This window comes from Trachinotus anak, unplaced genomic scaffold (assembly GCF_046630095.1).
Source record: "Trachinotus anak isolate AG129_WGS33_773 ecotype Australia unplaced genomic scaffold, CSIRO_AGI_Tana_v1 ptg000005l, whole genome shotgun sequence".
NCBI lineage: Eukaryota > Metazoa > Chordata > Actinopteri > Carangiformes > Carangidae > Trachinotus > Trachinotus anak.
This window is the reverse complement of record NW_027273856.1, coordinates 22412501-22437775: the sequence shown is the minus strand read 5'-3', so window position 1 is coordinate 22437775 and position 25275 is coordinate 22412501. Positions and strand designations below refer to the sequence as shown.

General features: G+C 42.1%; 2 protein-coding genes across 5 annotated transcripts in view; both read left to right on the top strand.

Annotated features, from left to right (window-relative positions):
* The first annotated feature begins 192 nt into the window (after window positions 1-192).
* gpatch2 (G patch domain containing 2) lies at window positions 193-9567 on the top strand. Of its 3 annotated transcripts, none has more exons than XM_071479006.1 (10): window positions 193-376; window positions 1216-1459; window positions 2050-2600; window positions 3130-3194; window positions 3425-3622; window positions 4303-4423; window positions 5010-5049; window positions 5227-5291; window positions 5503-5591; window positions 7771-9567. In XM_071479006.1, exons 1-10 carry the CDS (start codon window positions 327-329, stop codon window positions 7938-7940), a joined length of 1593 nt encoding a protein of 530 aa, XP_071335107.1. In that variant the 5' UTR covers window positions 193-326; the 3' UTR covers window positions 7941-9567. The 3 variants fall into 3 exon arrangements, with proteins under 3 accessions (XP_071335107.1, XP_071335110.1, XP_071335111.1); XM_071479009.1 differs by having other exon boundaries at window positions 194-376; window positions 2050-2597; XM_071479010.1 differs by lacking the exon at window positions 193-376 and adding an exon at window positions 645-784.
* Window positions 9568-11370: 1803 nt separating this feature from the next.
* LOC139621989 (estrogen-related receptor gamma-like) overlaps window positions 11371-25275 on the top strand; it is a 29514-nt gene continuing 15609 nt past the window's right edge. Inside the window, exons 1-3 of one of the 2 annotated variants that reach the window (XM_071479005.1) lie at window positions 11371-11509; window positions 24344-24595; window positions 24754-24911. In XM_071479005.1, the coding sequence (XP_071335106.1) occupies window positions 24357-24595; window positions 24754-24911 (397 nt within the window). In that variant the 5' untranslated portion in view covers window positions 11371-11509; window positions 24344-24356. Of the gene's footprint in view, window positions 11510-18489; window positions 18871-24343; window positions 24596-24753; window positions 24912-25275 lie in introns of those variants that run through there. The other variant, XM_071479004.1, reaches the window with a different exon arrangement.

Here is a 25275-nt window from a genome sequence, read left to right as displayed (position 1 = left end):
AGTGCCTAGAACACGACAACAACCACAACATAAGATAAAACAAAATAAGTTAAATACATGTAATGTACACATACATTATTATGTTATTATTATGTTATTATTGGATGGCAATGTCGGCTGTGCTCTCATGTCATAATTTCAATGTTAGATTTTCCTACAGTACTTGAAGGCAGCACAGGGTACTATGCTGCCTTCACGGTGTCCTCCTCTTGTCGCATATTGATCCAGCTAGCTGATCGTTAGCTTTTGTGTCAGGATGGTGTCTGTGGTGTGTCAGTGTTTGTCCGTTGTTTCTGGCTAAAGGTATTTGGCATTTGGCGGCTTTAATGTTCCGTGCAGCTAATTTAAAAACCATCGGCAAAGCGGGAACCGGCTGGTAGGTGGTCTTTGAAATCACTCAGACGTAACATATTGTTCACGTCCACTTCGCTCCTGTGAATCAGCCGGCTGGAGGCTGAAGCTAGCTAGTTTAGCTGGCTAGCAGCAAAGCTACTCTAAATACCAAAGGGTTTCTTTGTTGTTTATTTTCATTCGGCAGTCGTTAAAACTACCAGGCATTAGCGCTGTGACTGTTGGTAGTTAACGGTAGTTGAATCGCTTTTAAGATGCCATAGGGGGACGTTTACTGTTGTGGACTTGGCTAGCTACCGAGAAAACGTTAGCTCATAAAGCTAATAACAACCAAAATCGCTAACTAAAGCAGAGTCGTGTCGGTGGTAATTTCTGAGCAGATTTGCAAACGACATCGCAGGCTCTTAATTAGACATTTGGGAGATTTATTAACGTAAGTATTAACAAGCGAACTCGTCGGGTGTTATCTCTAACTTTTCTCGACGAAAAGAAATGAATAATGTGTTATCTATGAATAAATAATTACCGGGCAAATGTGAGTTTTGTAGTTAACTTACCCACATCTAGCGCTTTTACGTGAGTTGGCCAGCTCTCTAGCTGAGCTAGTTAAAGTCACGGCGCTTGTATTTAGGTCTGCTCTGACACTGATTGCCCTACACTTGCCTGTTGGTTCATCCACCAGTGGCAACTTCCAAATCACGTCTTCTTACATTCTCACACTTTTTTAGTTCCCTCAGTACCAATAAGTATCCCAGTGGCCCCAATAACCACCCTGCCCACACTGGTAGTTGTCTAGTAAAACAGCAGTTGCATTCTTTAATTGTTGCCCATGTTTAAAGGCACCCTTTCTGTCCCCCACCTCAGGCACTTTCGCCGGACGATGGACGAACTGGTCCATGACCTGGTGTCAGCACTGGAGGAGAGCTCAGAGCAAGCTGCTCGTGGTGGCTTTGGTGATGGAGGAGACCATGCGCTGGCAGTGGGCTGTCTGCTGAAGAGGCAGGCTCGGAAGCGGAGGGGTAGAAAACGACGCTCAGACAACCCACACCCTCCTTGGGAGACAGGCCACCTCAGTGAGGGTTCAGAGTCCAGTGTGGAAGAACATAAGGTGAGTGGATGGGGCACAATGGTTCCATGCAGTTTAAAACCCTGTGTCTACAAACTGACTGAAGGGCACTTGAGCAAAAACACTTCAAACAGTCTTTAAGACGTCTAGTCTACCTCACCCTGCATTTTTGAAAGGGCAAGTAAAAAAAAAGCGTATGATAGGAGGGAAGACATGGGAGTCAGCCTCTCTTGTGCTTTTGATACAACATGATTAAGTGGACGTTTCTCAAAAACGTCTTTTTGTTCTATTGTCACCCTGGAGCTGATAAGTAGAAACTTTTTTCCCCTCTGTTTCTTTGTTAGTCTAATCCCTTGGTAACTGTCAATCACTGGCCTCCACACAAGGTTATAGCTCCCCCAATAAAGATTATTTGGTGTTTAAGTAGCAGTAAGGAGTTTTGGAAAATGATATATAATTCCATTTTTTTCTATATTCAAATTTCATCCTGTTTAAATTTGTCAGTATTGCTTTAATCTAGCCTCACTCTGCTATTGCGTTAGCCTTAATGACATCCTCAAGTTTTTTTCCAAGTTTCTTAATTTAGCATCAGCATCAGATTCTAGTATTTACCACACTGACATTTATTACAGGACTATCGTGCCAGTACAGGAGGTGTTTCTGCTGCCAACAGCCATGCCCGAGACAACAGTGACTCAGATGAACAACTTGGCCCCAAACGACGTACCCCCCTCACTGCTGACATGGGGCGAAGCAAGCGGCCACTCTGGCCGGATGACCTGGGTGTCCTGGGGTCTGTAGAGGGAACTCGCAGCCTCAGAAGGCGACGTAAGGTGAAACGTATGGCCGTAGACCCACCTGTAGAACCAGAGCCTCCCTCCTCCACCATGCTTGGGCCGCCACCTGTCCCCAAAGCCCGTGTTGGTGGAAGGCCACATAGACTGGGTTCGAACGAGGACAGGGGTGCCATGGAGCTGTGTGGAGGTGGCCTGGTAGGGCCAGGGGGAGGGAAGAACAGGGTGAAGAAGAGGAAACTGGCCACCCACAGGCTGGGAGTGGAGGCTGCAGATGAAGGGGTGGTGGTGGAGAGTGAGGACCCCATCTCTTCTCCAATGGAAGGATCCAAGGACAAAATGGAGTTGGAGGAGCAGAAGGGCTCGGATGAGGACATGAGTGACAGGTGGTTAGTGTTTTCACTTTTGGTTTCTTTGTGTGCCTTGTGTTTCCAGAAATTGCATCTCCTCTGTCTCTGCTTCTTTATACTGTATGTACAAGTACGTGTTTGAATGTGTGCGCCAACAGGTAAGGCTGTTTGTGGGGCTAGGTATTGTAACAAAGATTAACACTTTTGTTTGACACAAATGTGTTTCTTACACATTTAGATATCAAAAACAGTCAAATATCAAAATCTGGCATAGAATCTTTGGTCATTTTTATCATCTTGTTTACTTATTCTTTGACCAGAAAGTTCCTAGTTTAAATTGAAATTGTTCTAACTATTTTTTATGCCATGTCCTTTTACAGCTGCTCTTGTGTAGATAACGTATAACATAACATAAACATAATACTAAAAACTCATGTCTACCTAGTATCAGAAGACTTAAGTAATACCCAGCCCGTGGCTTGCTAATTTTCCTTCTAGTAGACAGTTATTGGCTTCCCCTTGACCACTGGAAATGTCTTCATTGTATTTTTTACTTTTTTCTTCACAGTGAAACCAGCAGTGTCAGTAACAGCAGTGACGGTGGCCTCTACACCAATGATGAGGGGAGACAAGGTACTTATTCACTTTTGTCTAAAATTATGGGTTAAACTGAAAAACCTGTTGTTTGTGTTTGATATTTGTGTATGTAATTAAATAAGGGGACACCTGTCATTGGCATGAGTGCAGCCTGGAAATTCATTGAAACAAAGTCTACATTGTTACCTAAACAAAGTTGGAGACACACAATTGATACATGTCTAGCGGTGCTGATGAACCAGGGGTCTCTATCCTCTCTCTTCCAGGTGACGACGAGCAGAGCGACTGGTTCTATGAGGGAGAGCCGGGCTCTGGTTCAGGACCTGGAGGTGCTTGTGGGATAGCGGGAGTGGTTCCCTGGTGGGAGAGGGAGACAGGTTCTGAGGAGCTGGACCTAGCTGACCCAGTCTTCAACAGCATCCTCACGGGATCCTTCCCACTCATGAGCCCTGGAGCACAGAGAGGTACGGGGGAAGCTTGGCTTGCAAACTGCAGCACTCTGTGTGTATGGTTAACTTTTACAGAATAATCATGAGGGTTTGGGGCCCACATCAATTTTACAGTATTGTTGCACTCTCACTCATGACCAGCAGGAGGCAAACACTTCACACAGAAACAAACAAGGACTAATTAGAATCCCCACAGGAGGTGATGCTGTATAGTAAATATAGGGAGCAAAATCTTCTATCTATGGCATTACTCTTGGCAGTGTTAAATAGAAACCACTTGTTTTCTGTTAACCTTTTTTTTTTTTTGGGTCGACTTTTCTCACATAACAATTGACTGAACTAATTATCCTTAATGTTACTGCACATCCCAGATTTCCTTGTATTTCGTGGAATGCAGTAAATCCTCAATGGTTACTTTATTGTGTAACTGCAGTATTTTTCTTTTATCTTGTCCTGTGCCTCCTATAGAATTAAGGCACCTTTCTTTCCCTGAATAAATGACCCACTGGTCTACAGTTTTAAGTGACCTCTGCCTTGGTTGTATCTCACCCATTTTGATGGGACATAAGGCCTCTGTCCATCATGAACTATCCAGTAAACTTAAATGTTACAATGATCAAACTAATCCAATTCTGTTCATATCGTATCCTAAAACCTGAATTTTATTTCTGATGAACCTTCACTATGTTTACCAGGTTTCCAGGCCAGACTGAGTCGTCTCCATGGAAACCAGCAGGCGTCTGAGGCAGGATTGCAGGGGAGCTCCAGCCAGGGCTTTAACGACAGACTGGGTAGACAAACCCAGGACTCTCATGAGTGAGTTCTGTCTTTTTATCAGTTGTTGTTGATTCTGATTGTTCTATTGTTTATTCTTTCTGTTTATTCTTGTGTTTTTGTTGTTAATATATGGAAGAAATGTTATAAATGATAGAAATTAAAGCATCCACCTGTATGCCACAGTTTTAATGTAAAATCATTTCAGATATAATTTTTCTAGTACTTAAATTTGTGTTGCAGAGAGCAGGGTGAAATCAAACAAAAACACAGTAATATTGCCTTGAAATGGTAATAACAAAATAGACTGGAACACAGATCACAGCATACATTATGCAGACATATTATTTGACTGTAGATGCACAAAATGAGTCCGTTCTGTTGGATGCCAAATATTGATTTTATCATTTTCATATTTCTGGTTTCACATTTGTCCCAGTTTTTGCTTGAGTGCAGACTGATAAATCATCAATCAATGGTCTTGGGTTTCTATAAAAGTGTCTGTGGTGGACAAGGGCCAAAAGTTCACTTATGGCAAGAAATGATGATAAAAGATCAGAGTTCGGTCTCTGGAATGCTGCCTTGATGGGAATTTAGGGCCTCACTTACACTGTGATATCTCTAACAGGCCGTGGTTTAGCTCAGGCTCGAGGAGAGAACACGGACAGGTGAGACTTGCTTCTTGATTTCATTCACTTTCAAACAGGCTGAAATGCAAAGTTTAGATATGGATCTGTTACAAGGACGCAGGATGTTAAATACACTCGTGTTGTGCTGTTGCAAGGAGAACTTACCAACTGCTGGAACTTTTGTCTTGCTTCGTCTTTCCTCTACTGCCTCTTTAGTTGCACTGGGACCCACGGACAGACAGAGGGCATCGGAGAAGCTGTTCAGTAAAAACAGCCAGCAGGTGAGAACAGCATTTTAACTTCAAACACCTGTGATTTCTGACCAGATTAATTTCCTGTAGCACCTGCCTTTGTCTTTGCTGCAGTCTCACTGACTCTCTAATAGTTTGACGTTGTTTGATGGTGTTTTTCAAACGAAGAATACTTTCTGTGGTGTTATAGGAGATTAAACTAATGCTGCCATATTTTTGTCCTGCCTGGCTGGTTTTGCAGACAGACCAGTGGCCACCTGGGCTCTCTATGTACAGGGGATGTCAAGCGGAGGCGAAAAGCAGCCCCCCTCGGTTCCACTGCCCCCTCAGGTATTGGATACACACCTAGCTACACCTAACACACCATCTGGCACTTATTACCAACTGTCCCGTTTATTGTATTTTTGGCTCTCACTTTCTGTCTTATTCTCCTCCCCCTCTTGGTCGAGCTCAGTATGTTCACCAGCCTGCTCTCCTCCTCGCCGTCTGTCTCACACCTACACTGATGTAAACACAAGGGACTGGGATAAGAAGTGCGGGTTTCACTCTACATTTTTAAAAGGGTTAATTGAGAGAGGGGGGTCTGTCAGCCTTCATATTGCTCCCTCTCTCTTCCTCTCTCTCATTATTAAACCCTGCTTTAGCTCCAAACCCCCTTTCCTCCTAAGCTTTGTTGGACAAGAGTCAGCTGGCTAAGTCATGTTGTCACAGCAGAGATACTGGATTAGCTCTTAGCCAGTTACACTAGTGTATCACCACCCCTTCCCCCCAATCCACTCTTCTTACCTCTGGGCCAGTTGATGCTTTTGGAGGAGGAAGGGCGAGGCAGTAAAGCCTAATGCTGTTAGGCCCGAAGTCCCAGTTTTTTTTTTTTGTGTTTTTTTACAACTTGATACCAGAATTGTATCCACAGTGGAGTATGAGCTTGTTCGAAAATGTTTGATTGCAGGTGTGAGCTCCTGTTCTTTTATCCTGACCCAACACACAAATAAACATTGCTTATAAAATGAAAATATGAGAAACAAAGTAGACAGAAGAGAGAGTTGGCAGCCCCCCCCAAAAAAAACAAAACCAAACGGTAAAACCTAAATTATTTGGTCCTTATTTCACTTTGGTTACTTACAAATTTCAACAGAAATCATTTCAGACTTGCAGCAGCACTGAGGTAGTGGGCGCATGCCAATTTCATTTGCTATAAATTGCTGAAACTACATTGTCCAAAGTGACACATTCAGTGATGCGTTGCAGATATTGAGCTTGTCTGATACTCGCTCAGGACCAGTAGGTGCCGACCTCACAGCAGGCTGGGAGCGAGGGCCTGCCAGATTCACATCCTGACAATCTGGCTTGAACCCACCTGGGACACAACAATCGTGTGTAAATGAGAAAGCTGCTTGGCCTTGCACTGCATACAAATAAAGACAGGATTTAAAGGGTAATAGTTCAGCCTCAGTGACTGGACCGTCAACTTCCAGGAAGAGAGAGAACAAAATGACCACTGTCTGTTCGAGACGGGCGTAGGCGTCCTCTCACTGGGTCTATTTGCTGCACGACTGGAAATGTGGCTAAGTGGTTTACATGATTACATTATTTCGGTGTATCGTCTTCAGAGGAGCTTAACAATTTCAATGAAATGATGAGGAGGAAGAGGAAGGCCCTCAGTCCAACAAGTTTTTCAGATGTTTAGGCTCTGCAAGAATACACAATCACAAATGTGAGAAGCAAAAATAATCATTTTAACACTGACATTGCTAAATTAGCATTACAAACACTGCTGCTAGACCTGCAACTTATTTGATCTTTCGGCATTATTTTATCAGTCGGTTCATTTTAGCAACCGGAACCAACTGTTTGGTATTTGTCCTTGAAGTTAAGTATCTGTTTATCGATTATTGAAATTGTTGACAATTAATTTTCTGTTGTGAAGTTGCACTGTCTCAGCATGTGGGAAATCAACAGTGTTTATAATTGTTCTGAACGGCCACATTGGAAGGTAGAGTGGAAAGCCGGCTGTCGGAGAGGGAGGAGACACGATATTGTCTAAAAATGGGGACAACGGTGCACATTTTCAGGCAGTCTCCCCAGGAAAACACTCATGGAGCTGCACTAACAAATGAAAAAGGAGAGCTAGAAAGAAATACAATGCCTGGCTCTTCCATCACCTCTGCACAGCTGGCCAAGCGTGGCGTGAAGACGGTGTGAACGTCAGATCATTGGTTTGGGAAAGTTACAGAAATGGTCGCACACACAGACACCACCCCATCCTAATCTGGAAAGGTGTGGGGGGAGGGGGTTTCCAGCGCTATCCCGCAGAGCATAAATCACACTTTAACCTTTTTCTGAAAACAAACCAACATAAACGTTATAAAATGTTATAGAAACATTATTAATATACACAGCTAAAGATAATGTACATTTTTTATTAACCATCTGATTACTGAGTGATTTTCCGTTTGCACACGAGCTGTCCAAGTCTCCCTCCTGTCTAACCTGTGACCTCTCTCTTCAGGGGTGGTTGGGGAGAACGCGCCTGCCATCCCAGAGTCAAACATGGGAAACCGCATGCTGCAGAGCATGGGCTGGAGCCCGGGGATGGGCCTGGGTCCAGATGGAAGGGGCATCACCGAGCCCATCCGGGCCACACAGAGACCCAAAGGCACAGGTCTAGGTTTCAACTGAACCCCCAGTTTCTGGATCCTGGACCTGAAGCAGACTGGGACAAGACTCTCCAAGAGCTAAAAGGAGTGACAGAGATGAAATGTTGACGAATTAAAAAAAAAAGGTCCAGAATTATCTGGAATGTGAGTCATAAGAAGGGCAGGAGCAAGGCTTGTCCGAGCAACAGAGTCTGGGCTGAAAGAGAGAAACTTTCCCATATTGGGGAAACTGCAAGAAGCCTGGGATGTCCACACAGGCTTGAAAGTGAAAGACTGCAGCTGAGCTGGAGAGAATAATTTCTTGTCAAACATGTCGTCTCAAGAAACTCCATGTTGGAGAAAATAAATGACATTGAAGCCTCATTGTTAGTGTGTTAAGCTGGCATGCTGCCTCAGCCCTGTTACCTCAGATGCCAGTGTTACACGCCTCAGACTTGGGGTATTGTTGATTATATACTGAGAGCAGCTCTCTAAAGTGCAGCAGTGATGACAGTGCGGTTTATTTTCAGTCAGTAGTATTGGTTAGTGAATTCATGATAAATGGTTTGTCCAACATTGTTCAAGCTTTTTGGAATCAAAGACTATTTGACTAGGCCATACCTCAAGATTTATCTTAGGTTCCTTTTATTGTAATGAAGTTTGAGTACACTGTATGGATGCGTGGAGGGATATGTGGGTGTTTTTCCCCCCATTCATTTTATCGTTCATCTGAAGATGTCATGTTATCAGAATGTTTTTATCTACCCCCAAAGCAAAAAAGAATCAAACCCACAGTTTTCCCTTCATTTAGCACCACTATGTATGCATGTGCAGCTGTGGCTGCGGCAGGTGTCTGCTGATGTTTACTGAGAAAACACACTTCTAGACATGTGAGGTGAAAGTCATGCCAATGACCTGTCCTATTTTACCCAGTTTGTTTAGGTATTATGTCCTGACAACTGTTTGTTCTGCAGACTGCATTAGCCTACCATGGCTTATTGACATTACACACAGTACATAACAAAATGACTATATCACTGTCAGATTAAACATTTCAGTGTTTCCATGAAGGTTTGCAAATTCTGGTGAAGTACAGAAAAGGAATAAATATAGATAATTACAGTTTCTGCAGAACTTGAAAAAAAAAAAAAAAAAAAAAATGGAGCCGTATTGCTGTCATACACATTTAAAGGCCCTATATAGTCAGGGCTCACAGGTGTGTGGGTGTGCAGGACCTAACTACAGTTACACTACTTTAAGGATTTTTTAAAATTAGTTGTGGGCCCATTGCGATTCACCTTGTTGATATTATTATGAGTCTTCATTTCGACTGTTGGGTAATATAGCCTAGTTAGCATATTGCCACCATAGATTGTTCAGAATAGAGTTTTGAAATAAATTTAAGTGCAGTTGAGAGAAAAATATGGAAATACGAATTAGAAATTATGCAGAAGTTATACTGTAACAACATTTTTTCTTCTTAACAGGTTGGTTTTTGTTGTAACCATGGAGCAGCAAGAGGATTTTTTTGAGTTAGGTCAAGGCTAGTTAAGAGAAATATGAGGTGAGCTGTCTGTGATTTAAAAAAAAAAAAAAAAAAAAAATTATTGAACTTGGAGACTGCGTGAACTATGTGGCTGTTACTGTCTAAACTACTATTCTGGACCATGGCCAATGGCTCCTTTGATTTATTTTACTTAGAGCCTGACAGATTTCCACTAGCAATGGTGGGGGACATGTCCCCTCACTTTTCAAAATCACATTTTTGTTCCCTGAATGTTACAAGTTGCTGAACAATGTCCTCTGACTGTACAGCCCCAAAAATCCAGAATCCAGCCCTGATCTGATTAAAGATGTTGATACTCTCCCCTGAACTGCCTTCAGTGTTACTCTGTGCTCATATCATTACACCTTTTTCACAGCAGACATATTGACTTGTCATGGCAGAACAGGCAGACTTAATAAGGATGATTAAGTGCCTCAGTAAACTATTTCAGCGAGGCAGCAGCTCAATACCAGCATCTGTAAGTGGAATTGTTAATGTAATTAAATACACCTGTGCTTTTCCGGCTATGACGTGTAAAAAATGTCTGCCGTGGAAGAGGTCTGCGGCACAAAGAGCAGCAGTGAGCTCGTGCTGGGCTTTCTGTCCCGGGTGTTGCCTCGAAGGTTACATCCAGGTTGTCCTACCTTAGAGGAGCTGAATTCAGCCTGTGAGAAGACTGCAGGGTCGACTTGACTTGAATTGGAAGTAAAGGACAGTTCTGTGATAAAAGTGGACATACAACACTATCAGGTCTGTAACAGGAAATTAAGAATTTCATGTTTTTGTGTTTTTTTTTTTTTTAATGGATAACTGGTTTTATTGTTCCCCCTTTGTGTTTTTTTTAGAATTAGATACTTGACACTTACCCCTTAAATTTTCCTATTTTTGACCAAAATAATTACAGAATATTCAGTGTTACAGCTGAAAAATAAACCTTTGATTGATTGTTTGGTTTATAAAATGTCAGGAACTAGTCACAATCACTTTTCACAGTTGTATACAATGGAGAAACCAAAATCTTAAACATATCTTTCTGTACTGCATTTTTTTGTTTGTTATTGGTCAATATCTACACCAATACTGAATTACATGATATTTGTAATTTATACTAAAATCAGCCAGTTACATTGACCATGTATATCAAGCTCTAATTTTTGCCCATGTCTGGTGTCTACTGGTTAAATGAGAAGAAAAAACTGATATTACTTTCCTGCCAGATTCAAATTTTTGAATGTTGAACCTGTTGAAATACATTTTTATGTCCTGTGTGAATGAGGCCAGTTTCAGTTTCAGCCTCCAATCGTGACACCATTGATTAAACAAAAACCGGGAGAACTTTCTAGTCTCGGTGTTTCTATGACCGCATGTACACACTCACGCTGACAGCTACCTCTAAAGAGAGCTTTAAGCCAAAACTCCTCATAAGAACATGCCCTCTAAACATTTCCAACTCTGTCAACACATGCATCACATTCACATGCTGACTCAACATCGCTGGAATATGATGCTCTCTCTCCCTCTCTCCCTCCCTCCCTCTTTTCTCTCCCTCTCTCTTCCATCCTTTGCAAGGCTGCGATAGAAAACCTTCCTCTGTATCTATAGGAATACGGGAGCGCTGTGTGTCCTCTACCCTCCCTTCTACTCACCACTTCCCTCTGCATATAAGGGAACGCTGGCTGTGTCCTCCACCAACCCCCCCTCCCCCCAAGCCCTCCTCCCCAAAACCACCACCAGCACCCCTTCTCTTAGACACACTTTTCTGTCTGACACACTCTCTCAGGACTCCCCTGCGAGGAAGCTAGGCAGGTAGGTAGGTAAACTCAGCACTGGATCAGAATGAGACGCTGAGAGGAGAGAAAGAGGGAGAGGGGGGGTGGGTGTGTGTGTTTATGTATTTGTGTGTGTTGGGAGTGAGTGTGTGTGTGTGTGTGTGTGTGCCGCTGCTGCATCGCTGAGCTACAGAGACCGGAGGCAAGGAGAGCTGGAGCGTTTGTCCTTGAGACTGACTGACTGACTGCAGCTGTAGAGCGGAGGACCAACCAGCCAGCCAGTGGATGAAACTGACAGTGAGTACTGAGCAAAAGCAATAAGACGGGCAAACGAGAAGAAGTAGACGCAGGATTTCTTTTAATTGCTGCAAATGGACCGATGTGTTTTTGTTCCTGTCTGCTTAGAAACAGTCCAGTGTGGTCTTTGAATGGACACAGAGGTGTGTGTACAGTGTATAAATAGATGTGTGTGTGTGTGTGTGTGTGCCTGACCAGGTGAAGGTCTACTCTGTTCCCAGGTGAACTCATCTCTCAGGTTTGTTATTGGCTCCCATCAATACTTGCTTTCAAGCCTTTATGTAGGACTTTGTTAGCAGTTCAGCAAATGTTCAGCTATTCAGTTTGTCTGCAGCAGCGCCCACTGTTTGTGTGTGTGTGTGGTATAAAGAAAGATGTCAGTAAACATAACATTACTGTACATCTCCACAGCTCCGTCCCTGCTCTCCTCACTCCTCTTCTTCTTTATCACAGCTTCTGTTGACAGATCGATAGTTATGCATCTATAAGTGGAAGTCATTATTTATGGCAACGCTCCAAAGCGAGTCATTATCATGTGTAATCTTGCAGAAAATTACATTTTGACCGGTGTACCTCAGTGTAGCCAGGAATCACTGGACTGTGCTGAGTGGGCTAACTGGCCGTGGGTGAGGTTACTGTGAGAGGACCCCCACAAAGCCTGGAGAAGGGGTGGGGTTGAGGGAAACCATGAGGCATTTTTTTTGGGGAGGGGGGGGGGGGGGGGGGGGGGGGGGGGGGGGGGTTGTTAAATCTTGCCCAAAAGCCTGGAAATCCTAGCAGCACCCCTGGGGGCATCCGTATGATCAGATGAGAAGGGACAGGAGGGAATCATAACACAGAATTTCCATGAAAGGCAAAAAGAAAGGAAACAGAGAAAAGATGGCGACATTGTGTGAAAGATTAGAAAGAAGAAGGGATGGAGGTGAGGGAGTCAGAGAAAGAGATGAGTATTGGTATTAGCTCTCCGTGGTGTGAGATGGTGTCGTGAGATGAGACTGGCTCACCTGTGGAGCTGCTGACAGAATGTGTTAGGCCACGTTAGAGGGGTGCCTAGATGGACGGGTGGATAGAAAGACAGCCAGAAGGTGAATTCACAAAGCTGTGGTCGACTTTTTTTTTAACCCAACATGACAGGATAGCTCTTTTAGTCTGTGTGTGTGTCTGTGCTGATTTGTTTATTGTAGACATGCTGACAGTGAGCCAGAGGGCTAAATTTACCACCTGTGGAGATAAAAGCGATATGATGAGATAGACTGTGTGCTGTTTGTGTGTGTGTGTGTTTGTGTTTGTGTGTGTGTGGAGGTATGTGAAAGTGTGTATAATACTTCCTGACATCAGCAGTAGGTGTGTGTGGTGCTGACTCCCAGGATTCAGTGTGTGTTGGGCCCGCACTGGCGGCTCCTCACCTGAGATACGTCTGGGAGGCAGGTGTGAGTTTGGGTGTGTGTATGTGTGTGTGTTTGCATCTGTGTGAATATAAAAGAGAAGGGGGGAGGTCAAGCTGTGTAACAGTGTATGAACCATATCTTTTCAAGGCAATTCAATACAATTTCATATATAGTTATAGAGATTAAAGAAACAAACCAAAAACTCCTGCATTCAAATACCTACTCAAGTGAATAAAATAAAAGTATTATCAGCTAAATGTATTTAGAGTATAGATATACTAATTCTGCAGACAAATGGCCCTGATGACTTATATGTTATTATATATTATTTTATTAGATTGTTATACATTATTGTATTAGATTGTTAATACTGATTGATCAATGCATACGTAGTATTTTACCATTGTAGTTGGTCTAGAAGGAGCTTATTTATCTACTTAGTTTACAGTTTAGTAGATTAGTCAGTGGTTCTTAACCTAAGGGTCAGGCCCGTCTAAGCGTCACAGGATAAATCTGAGGATATGAGAGATGAGTAATGTGGTAGGAAAGCAGAAAAAACAAAGTTCTACATTCTTCATTTTTTTGATTTTTCTTTAGAATATTTTAAGTTTTGGACCTCAAACTTGTTATCTTAAAAGAAATATCTGAGACGTTCAGAGGGGAAATCTCTCAACTACACAATGCTTTTTTGTAAGGGATTGCACACCAGAAAGGTTGGGTACTGCCGGTTGTCCAACACAATGTACTGAAGTAGATGTATAAAGCAGCAGGAAATGGATGGTTGCACATAAATAAAATAAAAAGGGAGGAAAGTCAAGAAAGGGCAACAGAAGAGAGCTCCCTCTTCTCCCTCTTCCAGGTTGGACAAACATGGAATACATTTTGTATACAGAGAGCGGAGGTCAATAACAGAGGTAAAACATCAAGAAATATTAGGTAAATAAAGTGCAAACATATATGAACCAGAGAACAAGCTGTGTAGTGGTGGGACAACCTCCCATTCAGGAGAACTGAGGCTGACCAGTCAATCCACTACTGCTTGTTGAGAATATGAAGGGCCTGCACCGTGGTAATCCACATTATGCTGTTAGGAGAAGCTTGGTTACATAATCGTGACTTAAGACTTTCCAGATGGGCACCTGCCAGAGAAGACAACATGGCCTGATGACGTTATAGAGGAACAATGAAACACACTTTACTCTGAGCACGCTCTGTAATCAGGGTAAACTGTTTTCCGTCACATTAGAGTTACATTTCAGCTCCATTAGAGTCCTTAATAGTGCTTTTAAATAATCAGCCCTTATCAAACTCGAATTGATGTCAAAGAAATTCCTCCACTAGGGGGCAGTCCAGCCAAGTTATTAAGGTGTGTAAACTAACAGTATGAGCCTGCAATTGTAGAGTTTTAGATATTCATAAAATCATCCCAAATTAGTTGTAATGAAATCCTGCCCGCCTGAATGCCTTCCTGTGCGTATATGTTTCCCAGCAGTGACTCACTTCCTCCCCAGTGGGTCTGTAGGATCTCTAGATAAGTGAAAACCATTTGAAGACCATTGACCTGCTGACGATAGCAGCAGCAGCAGCAGGTCCCAGTAGCTCTAAGTGACATTTCTATGGTTATGTTGCTTTAAGCTTCTCCCAGAGGCTTTCTAAGGTTTCTGGCATGGATGTGTGTTCGTGTGAGTGTGTGAGTGTGACCTCTGATCCCTGTACAGTGCGCTACAGATCAATGGAATGAAACTGATCCTATTCCCATTGCTCATCTGTCAGTCAATACATCATATTATGAACCATATACCTCCCATTCATCTATTTAAAGACATCACATTTTAAAGCATACATACAGGTTGAAGCTTTTTCCCATTCTTATGTGGCAGTTTTTTTTCTCTATTTCTCTCTCTCATCTCGTTTTCCTCCCCCCTTTTGTCTCTCTCCCCTTCTTCCTCCCTCTGTCTCCCCTCTTTTGTAAACCATTGAAGTGTCTGAGAGGTACTGTGTCGGAGCAGCGAGACAATGGTGTTTGCACACAGTGTCAATAGTCTTCCCTTCTGTCTCAGTAATTGATGGATGACTGTGAGTCAGGCATAAACTAAGCACATTACACTCACTAGATCTGAGCGCTGATGCTAATGTGTGTATGTGTGTGGTGGGGGTTTGAATTGCAGAGTGACTGTCCAGTTTTGGAAGTCAATCTGACAGCTGTCCCCGGAGGCTGAGATTTGGTGGCTGTGAGTTTAGGGGATGAGGAGAAATGGGGTATACACACACACACACACACACACACACACACACACACACACACACACACACAGCTTCACTCGTATTTTTTCTTTTTTCTTCAGAGAAAACTGGATGCATCTGGTGGTGGGTCAATAGCTGGCAGCTGGGTGCTGTGTGATATTGAACTCCTGTCTCCAGTGCAGCCTGTGCAGTGTAAAAATAATTTTGATGTTTAACTACAGCCGAGCGTGTTTGGTTTCATCTGCTGCATTTAGACTGTTTCTGATTCTTGTCATTTCTGGATTTTGCTTTGGTTCATGTCGTTGCCCTCTTTGCTTAATTAACTTGTCAGTCAGTGTCTGGTTTTGTGGTGTTTTTGTTTGTTTGAAGTTGGCCTTAAATTTTTGCTTAAATTTCACTGTACTTGCTGCCTTTTTGTCCCATTTATTTTTTCTACTTATTTTATGTCTGACATCTAGAAAGAGGTTGATATTTGATTCTGATTTGAATCTTTTACATAAACACAAATAAGAAAGAAAAAAAATTAATAACCATCTTATCTGTTTTTAATTTTTAAGGTATTGAGACCACAGTATGTACTAATGTATGACATATGGACTATGTAGTGGAGACACACTCTAAATGAACATATCATTGGCATTTCTGAGCTTCAGTTTCTTGCTGTGTCATATACACAGATACAGTATTTCTGCTATAGGCTGTCTGTCCAAATAATTTATCAGTGTCCTTTATATAAGATCCAACAAAATGTATTGTGCAATATAAATTAGTCACTTTTAAAGCAACTAACCAAGCAAATCGGCTGCTTTCCTGTGTTTTATATCAGTCTGAATGGATGACAGTTGAGTTTTGGACTTTTTTTATGGACAAAAGAAGAAAGGTGAAGATGTTACTTTGGATTCTGGGAATTTATGAGGAACATTTTTAATCACTTATCATTAGATGAAAAGTTAAGGAATAGTTAAGTCATTACGACTCAACCAGTGGGATTGATCCCAGTAGTTGTTGAGACATCAGACACAAACCAGTAGTCAATAGGCTTCGTCCTCTGGGCACCACCAATGTCTGCACCAGATTTCATGGCAGTCCATGTCTGGAGCTGTGCTTTGATAGATTACTCAACATGAAATTAATCATTTCCAGCAGCTCTAATCTGAATTCAATCTGGACTTGTTTGATGATAATCAACTAATTAAGTTCAATGAGTGCAACACCTTTTCACTTTTTATTTATATTACCTCAAACTGTCAAACTTTGACACAGAGCTGCTCTGAAGTGAAAGAAAAGCCTTTGTACAGTGGCACACAGCAGTAAGGAAATTATCAGAAAAAATAAACCACTCAGCGAGCGTTCTTTCCTTCAAGTGCTTCACCTGACGCCACTCTGGCTTGACTCGAGTGTGCTTTACTGTTGTTGTGGTGCGCCTCAAGACCACTCAGCTGGTGCCAAGGAAAATATCAACCATTGATAAAATTATTAATCTCTGGTTTAATTTCTACCTGCACTTTTCCTTTTTATGAATATGTGAAAAACACCTCAGCTTTGTTTGAGCAAATAATAAATCCATTGATGGCAGCTGGCAATCTAAAAGCCTCTGACAGATAAGAGCCACTTCGCTTTAATGTCAACATTCAGTTTCCTAAATGGTTTATAGAAGATAATTTCTCTGTGTAGATAACTTTTTATGTGAAACATTAACTTTAGGAGATTTGATACGATAGCAGCACTCTGTCTGGCTTTTTGTATTTTATAGTTGAGATAAAATTATCTGCTGTTAGAAATCTCACTCTTTATCTCTTCTGGGCTTTTGTATGTGCTCTGTCCTTTCTGTTTGCATGTTCATGTTTGTTTACACATGTAGCATGCCTGTGTACGTGGCTGCTTTAATGCAGTCTGTGCTTCTGTTGGCCTGGGTGTTTCATGTGGTGCATAATGTGATAAGGCCCACTCCACGCAGTCTGCTGTCTGGCCTTTATCGGAGCAGCAGATTAGTGCAGGTGATTTCATTCCTGTTGAGATTGGTTCGGCGGGGGTCAGCTCGGTGCACGACGTGATGTCGATGAGAAAGGAAGAGACAGGCCGAGCCTGACAAGAAAAAGAGCAGGAATACTGAGGCTCGCACGTACAAAACTTCCTTTGATATCTGTGCATTTTTTAGTAAGTATGACCTCAAACTGTGATCATATGGAGAGACACAACTTGTTCAGTGAAGAAGTTATTTGACAGATTTGTAGAGAAACACAATAAAAGGACATACAGTAAACCCACAGTGTTATGTGTTTTCCTATGAAATCTCTGGGATTTTCTGGTTTTCAATAGAGAACTGCATGTTCCACATGTGAGCTTGTACAGCTAAGGAAAATACTCCATTTGGATCCCTAAGGTACCTGATAACCTCATTTTGTGTGCACGTGTGTGTTGTCAGTGAGAAGAGAAAAGCATCACATTAGGCACATAGCCATAGCTGATTAGATCAGGTAAAAGTACAAGCTGGAAGTCAGTCAAAACTTAGTTACAAACTGTGCGTATGTGTTTCCGTGTGAGGGTGTCCATGTGTTTCTTCATATATGTGTGGAAAGATGTGGATTTTGCTTTAGAGATGGCACAGATAGTTCTTTATTATATTATCCAGCATTTAGACAATATTTGACTTGACGAGTCTTCAATAGTTTTGTCTATAAAATGCCAGAAAACACATTGCTTGTTAAGTCCAACCAACCCCCAGCCCAAAGATATTCAGTTTACAGTCATATAAAACAAAGAACCTGCATCTTAATAAATGACTTTAATTGATTGTTAAAATATTTGAATTTTGCTGAAGATTAAATAATCTATTAATCCACTGAGATGATGATTCAGTGATTTTACTGAAAACAGCTTGTTTATTTTATTTATTTTAACCTCAAAAACTAATTAGACCACATCACTTGTGTTTTTTTTTTCTTCACAGAAACAGTACAGCACCAAGATTGAAACTTAAATTGATAAAAATCCTAGAAATGTGCACCATAGTTGTTCTGGGGCAGAAACTCAGAAACCACCCTCATTATATTTGTACATTTAGAGGTAGGTGATGTTTTATGTTCTTTTTATATCTGGTAATATGACGACAACGAAATATGCTTCTAGCAGGTGAGAATTCACCTTCTACTTTCCCATGCTAAGAACTAAAACCTGTTAAATACCCACATCCTCTCTTGTCATTGCCACCTGCCCCAGTGAGAGGCCAGCTCTCATTGGCTCAGGCGACAACCAATCAGCTGTCAGCTCAGCCTTCTCAGGGGGAAGGCCATTCAAATGGTGTGGCTGGGTAATCATGAGGGCCGGCTTTGCTTGGAGACCCTTGTCACACACAGCCAGTCACAACAGACAGGACTTCAAAGGCAGCCAGCCGGCCTGAGGCTGTTGGTGAGAAGTGTGGGTGAAGAGACGACAGACAGAGCGGCAATGAGAGCAGCTGAGAGTGTGATACAGCAGACGAGAGGGCAGTAGATGGAGACAAAGTTTGGAGGCAGATTAAAGGGAAAGTGACTAAACAGTGTAGAAAGAGACAGGGTTTATTAGAGCTGTAGAAGAGAAGGAGAAAATATAAGCCAAAGAGAGGAGCAGACAGAAGCGGACGTCCCTGGACAGATCATTTTCCTCTTCTGCGGAGTATGGTGGCAGAGTGCACATGGATTTAGTCGACCTCTACCTCCCAGAGTGTTTCACCTACCACTCTGACGCAGAGTAAGTACTTTCTCATTGCAAAATGACTCTACAGAGCGTGACGTGTGCACTCTCAGAATGACCAAGTGTCACACAGGTGTAAACTGAGCTGATATTGTGTGTGTGAAAGGTTCAGTATTAATGACTGTCGGTGTCTTTGTGATGCTCGATTTGTGGGACATTGTCTTTGTGTGTGGTTATGTCACAAGAGTGTGACCGTCTGCCAACAGCATTATCAGATATTGTGTGTTTGTGTGTATTTGTGCTGTGCAGGTATTATGCACCACATTACAATGCACAGCTTATGATTTTCCACTTGGTCTTAATACTTCAGAGAACTTTGAACATTCACTCTGAGAAATAGTAATGTACATATCATTGGCATCAAATATTTATCACATGAGAGAGTTGCAGTTTTGAGGACAATGTGAAAGAGAAAGGATAACACACATCATAAAGTACTGCAGGACACAACTCAGCTGCTGCACTTAGGCATCATCATAATTTCCTCCAGGAAAAGAAACTGATTTCCACTTTTACAAAATATGCTCATTTAGTCATCACATTTTACAATCCCTCCTTTTAGAGGAATGCACATATGCCACATAAACATTAAAGACTATCCTGATCTTTGGCATCAATCTTCCTTTGAATTAAAACACTTTCCATTAATGACCAGTTTTAGTCCTGCAGTCTTTTCTAGTTCTGTGTTACTGTTCTGTAGGACTGCAACTAGCTAACAATGATTATTATCATAGATTAATGTGGTGATTCTTTTCTTGATCAATCATGAATTCTATAAAATGTCAGAAAACATTAATCAATTCTCATTAGGCTTTGGTTAAGCCCAAAATGACATCTTAAAATGACACCTTTTGTCCGACCAGCAGTCCAAAGATTCAGTTTGCAAGGATGTAAAACAGAAAGACAGAAAATTCTCATTATGCACCATCTGAAACTACTGAATGTTTCCAGAATCTATAAATCAATGATCTAAACAGCAGCTGAATAATTTTCTGTCAATTCATGGATAAATTAATTGATTTAAAGTTTCAGCTCTGCTGAGGTGTAATAAGAAGGGGTTTATGTAAATAAGTTAAAATATAAAGTCTTTTTGTTCTCTGTGCTTGGGGAAGGTTTATATGAAAACTTCCCAGGTGTGAGGGTTTGTATGCATCGTTTACAGTTGTCATTGTTCAGCCTGTTTGTTTGTTGATAGTGATGATAAGTGGGTAAGGCTAGTTTGGAGGAAACTACTTCTGGTGTGGGACTACAGCCTGGGTCATCCAAGTGCTGGTGAAAATCTTCCCCCGGAAAACACCTCGACATGAACAAAGCAAATGAAAGCCTGTGAGAAGATGTGCAAAGCAGCTGTTTGATTACCCAGACACTGCTTTTTGATTGCCTTTCTTTGCTGTAATCATAAAAATCACGGTTATTATCATCACTGCTGTGCTTTTATCAGCTGTGGTATAATTACTCTGCTCTGAGAACACATCTCACCGAGCATTTTCAGGATTGAAATTAACTTTCCCCAGCAGAGAAAGATGAAGTGAATTGGAGACAAACAGAGAATCAAACTCAGGCAAAAAGATGAGCAGACATGTGGATGTACAGGTCGGCTGATTGCTGGTGACAAACACAACCAGATAAAGAACAGGAGAAAAGACGGTGATGGCCGCAGATGATCCCCCTGTATGGCACGCTATCCCATGTTTGCAGACGGGTCCAAGCTCCAGCCACAGGCACTTCATCTCCCAGCTAACAGCTTCGTCCAAAGCCTGACTAAGGCTCTTACGAATGACTGGGGGTGCCACTGATCCCTGCTCATCTGCTACTGGCTCATTAGTTTAAAAAAAAAAAAAAAAAAAAAAAGAAAGAAAAAAAAACTCTACTGAGACCCCACTGACCTAAATAACTGCACCTCGGGGTTGGGGTTAGAGTATAAGGTTAGTCAACCAGACCTCAGAAGCATTGTGTGTTTTTGTGGTTTTGCAGGGAGAATCTCTGTCGCCATGTGTTTTATTTTCATTTCCCTTTGTCTGTAGATTTGCCTTTGCTCCACATTCTTTATATCTGTTTGTCAGTTACTTCTTATTTTCTGTATTTCCTTCCCTCCCTGTTTTCTTCTCACTCACTCGCCCTCCCTCCCAGTGGGTCATTGTCTGCATTATGACTCTGCTCATTTGAAAGTGAGTGTTGCCTTCTCTCCCTCTTTTCTTTCAACACCCCCAGGTTAATGAGCCGCAGGACTGCCCCTTTCTTTCTGTCCCTTCCTGGCTTTTTCACACTCCTTCTATCTGTCTGGCCCACTGTTAATTTCCTCCCGCCTCTCTTCTTCCTCTTCTTCGTCTCTCTTTCTCTTTCCTTGTCATTTCACGCTGCATTCTGGCCTTTGTTCCCATGGTGCAGTTAGAGTTGTTTTGGATACTGGGACACAAAGGGAGTAAGTTATGATAACTTTAAAATACCCACCGACAGAGACACTCACATCCACTCTGATTTATCCCCACTGTATGGGGCTGTAGAAGCTGCAGCGACCGTCTTTTGATGGGCTTTTATATGGAGTTGTAGATTAGTAATCTGTCAGAGTGAATATCACATCACATCTGATCACTCCACTCTAATGCCATTTCATTATGAAAGCAAAACGCCGACATCCCCCCCCGTCCACCCCACCTCCTCCTCCTCTTTCTCCCCATGATGCATTATAATGGGCGAGCACAAAGTATATCGCACTCTGTACCTGTCAGAGACTTGACACAGAAATATTGACGACTGTGATGGATAGCCAATAAGGGTACCAGTGAGTAATTTTAAAAGGAAACTGAAATCTCTTTACTGTGCTGTTTTTATAGTCTTCAGAGTGGACTGGAGAGATTAAAGACGGAGGGGGGGTGGTGGAGCAAAATGCATCACAGCCTTGTAGGTTGAAGCTGGTTCATTGGTTGATGAGGGAGAGTTTGGGGGTTTAAGAATGGGGCTGGGTGATATTTATATTTTTTGATACAATAGCAAAATTATACTTTCAAATACATCTAGTACATCTCAAAGTTTTGCTTTCATGTAACAAATGAAAACAGAAACTGAAACAGCTATAATCAATATATATTAAAAAACTGATCTAATGACGGTTTAATGTGAAAAATGTTGCTTGTAAATGATGAATCCACAGGCAAAAATCACTTGATAGCTCTACAGAGTATTTTAGCATCTTTAATGTTTCAGTTTTATAATACACAACTACATCATTTTTGGGTCACACTCACAACTCTCATGAGCATTACTTCCAGTTGCAGCTGTTTTCAGTAAAAAAAAAGCCTCTGAAAAACTGTTCGTACACGTCCTGCCCAGAACCAAACAGCTGGAAAACAAAGCTAGCAACTAGCTAGTTGACGTAGCGCAGCGTTTAGTAGCTAAAGAGAAAAATGTTTCCTCCTGTTGGTGGAGACCGAAACTTTTCTAAAAGAAGAGTAAATATTGGACTTATATTTCAAGTCATCAGAAACATGACTCCAAACTCATGCTAATGTAGCTCTGTATCTGCTGGACAGGCAAATGTTCACTAGCGTGTTTTAGGCTATAAGGCAAAAACATGTCAACAAGTGTTTACAGCTTGTTGAACTGCCCATACTGTAAGTAACAATAAAGGTCAATACGGGTTTAATGTCTAAATACAGGCAGCTGTACAAAAGTCTGTATGAAGTTGAAGGGCAAATTTGGTACAGTCTTGAATAGTGGGCGCTATCAGTTTCTGTCTGTAACAAAAAAGTATTGAGGTTCAGCCCCACAAGGCAGCAGACACTGGGATTAGGTTGATTATGACTCATTAGTTGTCAGTCTGTCTCTTACTGTGTGTCTGTCTTTGTGGGTTTGTAGAGGGGTAAATAGCGCATGACCATGGTTTACTCTGGGGGTGGTTAAAAGCAGCCAGTTTCTTTGCCTACCAAATGACTTGTGGCCGAGAGAACACTCATTTACATGGCAGGAAACAGACTGACTTGGACATCCACCTCACCAGGCTGAGATTAGATTGGGAGAGATGTGGATACTGTGTGTGTGTGTGTGTGTGTTTCTCCGCATGTGGGAGAGTGCTACAGCGAGAGAGAGAGAGAGAGAGAGAGAGAGACTGCAGAGAGTTTTTTAAAGTTGGCCTGGCGACAAACAGTTGCATTCAAGTATGTGTTGGGGTGTTTATGAAGACACATGCTTTAAAATGTGTCTGTTAGTGTGTGTGTGTGTGTGTGTGTGTGTGTGTGTGTGTGTGTGTGTGTGTGTGTCGGTCTGTGTGTGGTCAGGGAGCTTTAGCATGTTCCTGTTCATGTGAATCTGAAGTATACGTGGAGAAGTGGGAGACTGTGTCTATGATTTTTATTTTTACATCCACACATGAGCGTCTGACGCCACAATGTGAGTGTGTGTGTTTTCAGGATGTGTGTGTGTGTGTGTGTGTGTTTGAGTGCAGATCACATGCCTGCGAGCCTGGTGTACACCTAAGCTGGTTTCAGATGTTTTTTTGTCTTCGGCGTGGTGACAGAGAGCATGGTGTCACATCTTAAGCCAATAATAGCGTAATGATACATATTTTAACTTGCTTGCTAGAAGAATATTTATTTCAAGTAGTATTAAAGGTAATAATAAAAAGTGCTTCTAAAAATGTGCATGTGAAAAAATGCAAAAAGAGGAAAGTATGTTCTCTTGAAATCATCCTTTTCTCTCTTTTTTTAATGAAATTTATCCCAGTACATTTCCGAGCATTTGTCAGTGAATATATTCCTTTATTGTCTCCACATTTTCTAACAATGAAATCTTTAACTGTTACAAGAACCTGTTAATTGTTGTAGGCGGCTGTGTTTGACAGGTTAAGGGAGATGAGACACCGAGAGACACAAAGAGACAATAGAGAGAGGAAAAATAGGCAGAAAAAAAGACGAGTGTGTTTGGATTGAACTTAATGGCGAATATGATGCGGATGATTGCTGGTTTGACTATTTCCCTAGGTTTGCTTAAGCAATCTTCTTCTTTGAAAACAAAGCAGTGTAATGGACAGAAGCTTTGCATATGTGGGAAAATCACAAACGGCTGGTTTAGAGAAGACCAGGATGGATGGATGCATGAATGAAGGGATGTGGGGATGGAGAAGTGGAGATAGTTAAAAAAAAAAGAGGACTAGTCGACCTTATAGCATGAGCTTCCTGAGTCTTTGTAGTTCTGTTTGTGGTTGGAAAATACATATGTACCCATATGATAACGATTGCTCTGAGCTGCTTATTACTGTACATAATTACTTTCTGTGTAAATGATGCCTGACTTCATAAACCTAATCACAGCTCACAGACCTGAAGGTCAACTACCGCTCATTAATATTTATGACAATACCTAGGTGACTCATTAAAGCTGACCTGAAAGTTAAAACTCTCACCATCATGAATATGTATTACAAAAAAGGTGTGTACATAAACATATATCTTAAATCTACATTTTTTCCCCCCAGACATCTTGGCAGGATGTCAGTGAGGGGCTTGGACCCCACCTGTCCCTCCTCTATAAAGCGTGAGCCCTCCAGCCCCAGCCCCAGCTCCCAGGGAGACGTCAGCCCAGCCCAGCCCAGCCCTGCAAGCTCTTCCTCGGACACAAACTCCAGCTACGGGCCCCTGACAAAGGGCCACGTCCACAGCAATGGGCTGGACTCACCAGGCCTGTATGGTCACACAGCAGGGTTGACCAACAATGGAGGAACAAACAGGTTGTTATTTACAGCAAGTTGTCCCTTATTTTGTGTGTTTCACCCAATTTGAGGTGTTATTTGGAAGTACTGCTATGATCTGAGCACATTTCTGTTCATTTCTCCTGTTCACTTTCTCCCTTACTGTCTTTATTTACCTGTTTTCCACCTCTGTCCAGGAGGTTTGGGGAGGAAGAAGGCCAAGTGAAGTGTGAGTTTATGCTGGGTTCGGTGGCCAAGCGGCTGTGTCTTGTGTGCGGTGACGTGGCCTCCGGCTACCACTACGGCGTGGCCTCCTGTGAGGCCTGCAAAGCCTTCTTCAAGAGGACCATCCAGGGTAAGAGAGAGACAGACATACACACACAAAACACACATTTACACACACGAACATGCTCCATTTTATACTTAGTAACAGAATTTATTGAGCATGCCCGATAATGCCTTCCTGCATCACATAAACCTGTTTTACGAGCAACACGGTGCAGATGCAGTCCATGAGCGTTTGTTTTGGTATAAACAAGCCCCGATCAGTTAGCTCAGCGCTTCCGCCTCCTGCTTCTTAAACTGCAGAAAGGCTTTAAATAAAGACCTGTTTGCAAACAGCTGATATGCGGTTAAACTCACAGTGCATCATGTATATAGTCAACATGTTTGCGTTCAGGCTTTAAACCTTTAGATAACATATGGTGCTGAATGTGTGT

What these genes read in the sequence shown, in the direction of transcription:
- gpatch2 (XM_071479006.1), top strand. Translation starts at nt 327, where the DNA reads ATGTTCCGTGCAGCTAATTTAAAAACCATCGGCAAAGCGGGAACCGGC. An exon ending in GAGGACATGAGTGACAGGTG is followed by an intron (nt 2,601 to 3,129) that starts GTTAGTGTTTTC and finishes TTTTCTTCACAG; the next exon opens with TGAAACCAGCAGTGTCAGTA. An exon ending in GAGCCCTGGAGCACAGAGAG is followed by an intron (nt 3,623 to 4,302) that starts GTACGGGGGAAG and finishes TATGTTTACCAG; the next exon opens with GTTTCCAGGCCAGACTGAGT.